At 43.5% G+C, this 6,000-nt stretch overlaps 1 protein-coding gene across 1 annotated transcript in view; it reads left to right on the forward strand.

Moving 5' to 3' along the window:
• The window catches only part of OXSR1 (oxidative stress responsive kinase 1), an 86,168-nt gene extending 80,688 nt beyond the window's left edge, over positions 1-5,480 (forward strand). The window contains exons 14-18 of the mRNA XM_058802744.1: positions 811-887; positions 1,733-1,785; positions 2,106-2,174; positions 3,045-3,109; positions 3,884-5,480. Of these exons, the coding sequence (XP_058658727.1) occupies positions 811-887; positions 1,733-1,785; positions 2,106-2,174; positions 3,045-3,109; positions 3,884-3,958 (339 nt within the window). The 3' untranslated portion in view covers positions 3,959-5,480. The remainder of the gene's footprint in view (positions 1-810; positions 888-1,732; positions 1,786-2,105; positions 2,175-3,044; positions 3,110-3,883) is intronic.
• The last annotated feature ends 520 nt before the right edge of the window (positions 5,481-6,000 follow it).

Consider the following 6,000-nt stretch of genomic DNA (forward strand, 5'->3'; position numbering starts at 1 on the left):
TTGGTCAAGACTTCTATGCTTAAATTATCAGCCTGGTGTTGTGTCTGTCTTGTTCCTGCAGGTCTAAAACCCTTGCCTCAGCATGGGCAGTACAGGTGACTGACCCCTCTCTGTTTTATTTGGGTTTTTGTGGTGGAGATTGAATAACACTTAGCTCTCTACTGGAAATATCACAAGTGCTGTAACAAGTGCAGGGCAACTCCTGGATCCTCCCTACTGGAAATCTGCTGCTAACCAATATGAAATTATTTGATTACATGTTCCAATAGTTACTCAGAATAATTTAGAATTTAAAATAAAGGTATAATTTAATTAGAATTTAAAAAGGCAAGTATAAAATTGCTGCTAGATGCTCTTAAAGCCTTTGATTTCATGGGGAAAAAAAAAGGTAACTGAGAGTACATGCTAATCTGCCAATTCAATTTTTTCCTGATACAGTTGTATCAGGTTTTTAAATCAGATGTTTGGGGCAGGGATTAAAACACAGGAGGTCTTGAAGCTGTCATGAATATCCAAAAACCTTCAGCTTTAATGTAAAGCAAGTAATCTTTTTACATTCTGAAGTCTCCTGGCATTTCTCAAAGTTGTGCAGCTTTTACTCTTTCCAAGACAATTGCAGAGAGTCTCCTGTTTAAGTGTGGAGTTTTCCTGGTTCATTGATCTGTTATCTTTCTTATTGCAGTGCCATGATTCCAATGATGAGTCAAACTCTTACTTGTATCAACTCTAAAGTTATCAAGGTTATCTCTAGTTTTAAAACCAGAGCAAGATATTGTTAACCTGCCTTAAAATGATGTAATCCTATTGTAGGCCCCACCTACAGCCCCTGCTGCAGCTCCGGTACAGGAAGAAATGAGAGTCCCCATCAACCTTGTATTAAGGTTAAGGTAAGGACACAAAACTGACCTGTTCTGTTAATGTGAGCCTTTGTAGAGAGGCCCATTGGCACTCTTCTGTGTGTGTCAGCTTGGATTTCATCTGCTCTTCTGAAACTGAGACCTGGAAATGCAGTTTATCACATCCACTTTGGTTTGGCAAAACCTGTATTGAAAGAGGTTTTGGTATTTGTGTAAGCATTGCTAAACTCTCATGGAGTGGGAAAGAGGAACTAGCTGGGTTCCCTCAAAGGATTCAGAGATCCAGGGGTTCTGGCCTTGTGCTGGTCCATCTTAATCTTCATGCACAACTTCAGACTCCAGCCAGTTCTGAGAGGGAAGAGCTTTTACCCAGTTCAGGGAGTGGATTCTGGTCTGTGTCACTGGAAACAGGCAGAAAAAAGAATCTTCCTATGCTCATCACACACACTGCTGTTTCTTATTAAAAAACCTGCCTCTCATCTCTGGAGGCATCCTGGCTGTTGGTGGGCATTGGAGCGGGGATTCTGAGCATCACTTCCATTATGTGTGTGCACCTGCAGCCAGTGAGCACTTCCCCCTCTGACATGTGCTCCAAGGATATCTCTGCTGAGGGATCTGAGTTGTTGAGACAGTGGAACAGCATGGCCTTGTAGCAGAGAGGTGGCACTCACCTATCCTGGGCTGCCCCAGGCTCTGTCAGGCTGGGAGGCCCCACTGCTGCTTCCACATGCACAGCAGAGTGATGAGTTTCTGCCTTTGAGGGGGTAGAATGCAATGGATTCACAGACTGGTTATTCAATGACAGCACTCTCTTTTGGCCATCTATCATGCCATGAAATGGTCTCTTTTCATATAAAATTCTCTTCTTTCCACAGGAATTCAAATAAAGAGCTCCATGATATTCGGTTTGAATTCACCCCAGGGAAAGGTGAGCTGCTGGGAAATTCCAGTGTGTGAAGGGGAAGTTTTGTGTTTGGTGTTGTGCTGTTGTGTGAGTGTCTGTCCACAGTGCCTTCCTAAAGAGCTTGCTGTGGTTGGGCTTGGAGCACTGCTGTAAAACTTATGGATATGCCTAAAGTGCAGCCCTTCAGTGAATTCACAGCACCTGGTGTGCACCTGATATCTGTCTTTTGTAGAGGGCCCTTCTGCTGTTTGGATTGTACAAGCTCCTTAAGGTTCTGTGTGGTGCCTTCACCAGCTGGACAATTTCTGCTCTGTGGTGATGGCTCTTGGGTTTTTCCCCCACAGATACTGCAGATGGTGTGTCTCAGGAGCTCATTTCAGCAGGTCTTGTTGATGGCAGAGATCTGGTAATAGGTAATTACAAATTAATTTTTTCTGCTCTAACCATTTCAGTCATTTTTTGCATGTTAAAAATGACCTGATTAGTGGGTGATAGGAAAATTTCCTCTGGCCTTGTCCCTACCCCAGTGGCCCTGCACAACTGCTGTCAATTCTGCTGACAGTTCTGTGCCAACATGTAGGCAACCCCCAGTTCACAAGAAGATGTTTTACTTGGTAACATTGTGAAGCAAATGTTCCTTGTAATGCAGAATGAAGTCTAATTGATGCATTAGCCAAATCATTATCATCTGACAGAGATGCATCACCAAACTGCTGCACAAGCCTGTGCTGCTCACAGGTCCTGTGCAGGAGAGTTCTGGGACTGGAATCAGCCAGGCTTTTTGGGTTTGATTAGGGCTGGGGAAGGAAGTGTGAGTTGCACGTGCCCTGGGACAGCAGCACGTTGTATGGGAGAACAGCTGCCTCAAACAGCAGTTTGATAAATAAATGAATCCTCTTGTGCAGCAGGTGAGACTTTTAAACTGTCAGCACTGCCTGTGTATTCCAATTGCAGCAAGCAAAGCTGCTCCTTGTACACAGGAACAGCTGCTAGTGCAGAATTACTTCAATTTCCAGATGCAGTTGGGCATTTATTACTATTGATCCCATCACATCCTGGGAAAAATAACTACCTCTGAAAAAGTAATGTGATAACAATAACAGCATTTCACAATTCAAAGCTGTAGGTTTAAGTAGACTGAGTCTAATTGAGATCTAAACCTTTCCTTATCAGTGTAAAAATTCAAAGTTTGTTAAGTAATAGAAAGAGGACTAATGACTTTGGGATGTTTTTCTCCAGCCTGCCCTAATATTTGCCCATTTTCTTTGTGTCTGTGATTTCAGTTGCAGCTAATTTGCAGAAAATTGTGGAAGAGCCCCAGGCAAACAGATCCATCACTTTCAGACTGGTATTTATTCCTGTTCCCTAATTGATCCAGTTGTCCCTTGCAAGGAGAAGGCATTACATGTAGATGTTTACTGCAGGCATCTGATGTATGCACTCTAAATCCTCCCTTCTTTCCCAAAGCTTCTTACTGGTTGTGTAACTGTAGGCACTTCAGGTTCCCTGCTTGTATCCTCTGAGCAGCACCTGAATAAATAAGCATGAGATGATGTGTTAATTAATATATGTAAATGTTGCAGAGGGGTATTTTAGGGCTTGGGATGTGCACCTGCACAGACTTCTTTTTTGGAGGAAGAGAGTGAGGGAGGGTCCAGATACATTGTACCTGAGGAGGAAATGGGGAAATGAAGAAAAAAGGAAAATAAGAGTGGTGGGCCAAAGAAGAGAGCCAAAACCTGAGGTGGTGAAATTCAGGGGGAGTTACAGTGGCAAAGCGAAGGTGCAACCAGGTCATTGGGAGTGAAGCATTAAGTGCTCTTATTTACTCTTCCTGTAAGGAGTTTTCACTTGTTTTATGCCAGTTATTGCACATATAATGTCTAGTTAGAGCAGACATTGGCAAAACTTCAGTTCTGGCCCTTCATACATAAAAAATAAAAAAAGGGCAAAAATACAAAAGCACTCAATTCTAACTTTGGGTAGTGCAAGCTGCTGAATACAGTGCAAAGCTGTCCTGTGGCTGCTTCCTCCCCCCAGCCTGTCTGATACACCTGCTTGTGGTTTCTGCTGGAAGGTAGAGCATGTGTGTTGCTATTTGGATCTCTCTTCCCTGTTTCAGGCATCTGGTGTCGACGGCTCTGAAATTCCGGATGATGGCAAACTTATAGGATTTGCACAGCTCAGCATCAGCTAAACATTGGTCCCAGGAGATGTTTCCCAACAGAGAACCCACATGTGCATATTCGTAATGCTTCTGTTAGCCTAAAAAAAAACCACTACTGCCAAAGAATTGAACTACAGCCCCCTTCCTAGAAGCTTTAACATTTTCCTTAATAGGATCACAAACCTTCCTGAAATTACCGATGACGTTTACACCTTTTGTAAACAACTCTCATGTTTTTGTATCTGTCATCTCAAACATGCAGACCCAACACGTCATTGCCTGCATGTTCATTTTATTATTGCCTTACTTTAAAGAAAAATACTACTGAGTACGAAGCAGGGGGTTCCACTGCTCTGATGATCTTGCCTAAGTGTTTGCTTACATGTGGTTTCATTTTTTTTTCACTTGCTGTTTTTGCACAAGTTTTAATACTGAACGGATTTTTTTCTTTTTTTTTTTTTGGTTCTTTACCTGCTTCTCCTTCTATCTGAAACACCAATGTATGTGTTGTTTGGGTCACCTGGAGTGCTGAGAAATCTGCTTCTCTTTGGCTGTGTGTTTAAAACTGCTGGTTTGAATGCTTGCACCTGAGAAAGCAAGCAGAGTCTTAACCTACAGGAGGGAGAGCTTCTTTCCCTTGTGTTTGTGTTTTGGAGAAGTTCCTTGACTTTGCGGTGTTAGAAGTCAGCTTCCCTATGTAAACTGCCTTAATTTTTTTCTTTTTTCTTTATCATTTTGGTTCTCTCCACATGAGTGCCAGGCATGGCATGAGGGCTGAACCTTTTAATTTACATTTAGCAGTCCTTCCTGCTGCTTTCATTCTGCATCTTAGGTGTAGTCTGTTCTTGAAGCAGACCAGGGAGGCATTACTGCCTGGAAACTGGTCTTTCACATGGTGAACACAATATCCATGGTCACAAGGAGAGGAGATCTATGTCACTCTGCCTTTGGAACAGATGCACTTCCAAGTGTCCCTGAAACCCAGTTTGGTCATGCCTGGCTGGTGTCCCAATGTGTCCCCCAGTCCTTTGCAAGCTGGTACCCGTGGAACCATCCCTGTTGTGTTTTACAGCAATAAAGAATCACCAGTAGAGTGGCTGTACTGGGCAAAAGCGGGCGCTGGGTTTGTCCCTCCTGCTCTCAATCCCTTGGGTCGTCGGGCTGCACCTCAGCCCAAGCCTCGACGTTTGATCAGGATGTCACTGCACCCCTGTCACACACGTATTTAGCTTTTCTTTCCATGTAGTGTTGAAGTTGAGTTTCTACATGAATAATATAAATTATGCTCTGAGTTTGATAAGAGACACTTGTAATGCAATATGTGAATAATAAATGGTGTTGACTTTTTTTTTCCTACTGTTTCACAGTTGGCCTTTTTAACTGCTCTTGGCTCTGGAGTGTTTTCTACACAGAAGTTGTAAGTCTGTAATTTAACATGCAGATGGAAACGAGCTTTGTTTCCATCAGACACAAACAATGCAGAAACAGAGCGGAATGACTAGGTTCAATTAGGACTTTTGTTCTGTTTCTTTGTTTTTCTTTTTTTTTTTTTTTTTTAAATTTCCAAGTCTTCAGATGAACAATCTGTATTTATATCTTGTTCTCTATGAGCAGCTGTGGAAGCTTCCTGAATTGTGCATGTTCTTTTTTTACTGCCCCTGTTGCTTGTAGCCTCTGGGTGGATATTGGCTGTGTCCCCATGGGCTGTCTGCAGCCCCATGGCTGCTGAGTATGAAGGGGAGGGAGAGGAAGATGAGAATTTGGGAGTGAGGTCATCCTGGGGTGCTGAACCCAGGATGCAAGTGCCCGATAGCAGGGGGTTGGTGGTGGTGGCTGGGTTGGCAGCTGTGTGTTGGCACCATTCCCTGACACAAAGCACTCCCTGCAGTGTCCCCCATTGAGCTTGTTGGCTTGGGAAGAGCAGGCTGGCACCTTGTTTTTCCCATCACCCTGTGCTCAGTGTGGATGTGTTGGCAGCCTTTAGGATACAGAGACAAGGTAGTTGTGGTACAGTATTATTTTCCCTCTGCCTGCATGCCCTGGGGACCTCCTCATTCATTTGTGTACTGGTG

This window comes from Ammospiza caudacuta, chromosome 1, assembly GCF_027887145.1.
Source record: "Ammospiza caudacuta isolate bAmmCau1 chromosome 1, bAmmCau1.pri, whole genome shotgun sequence".
Taxonomy (NCBI): Eukaryota; Metazoa; Chordata; class Aves; order Passeriformes; family Passerellidae; genus Ammospiza; species Ammospiza caudacuta.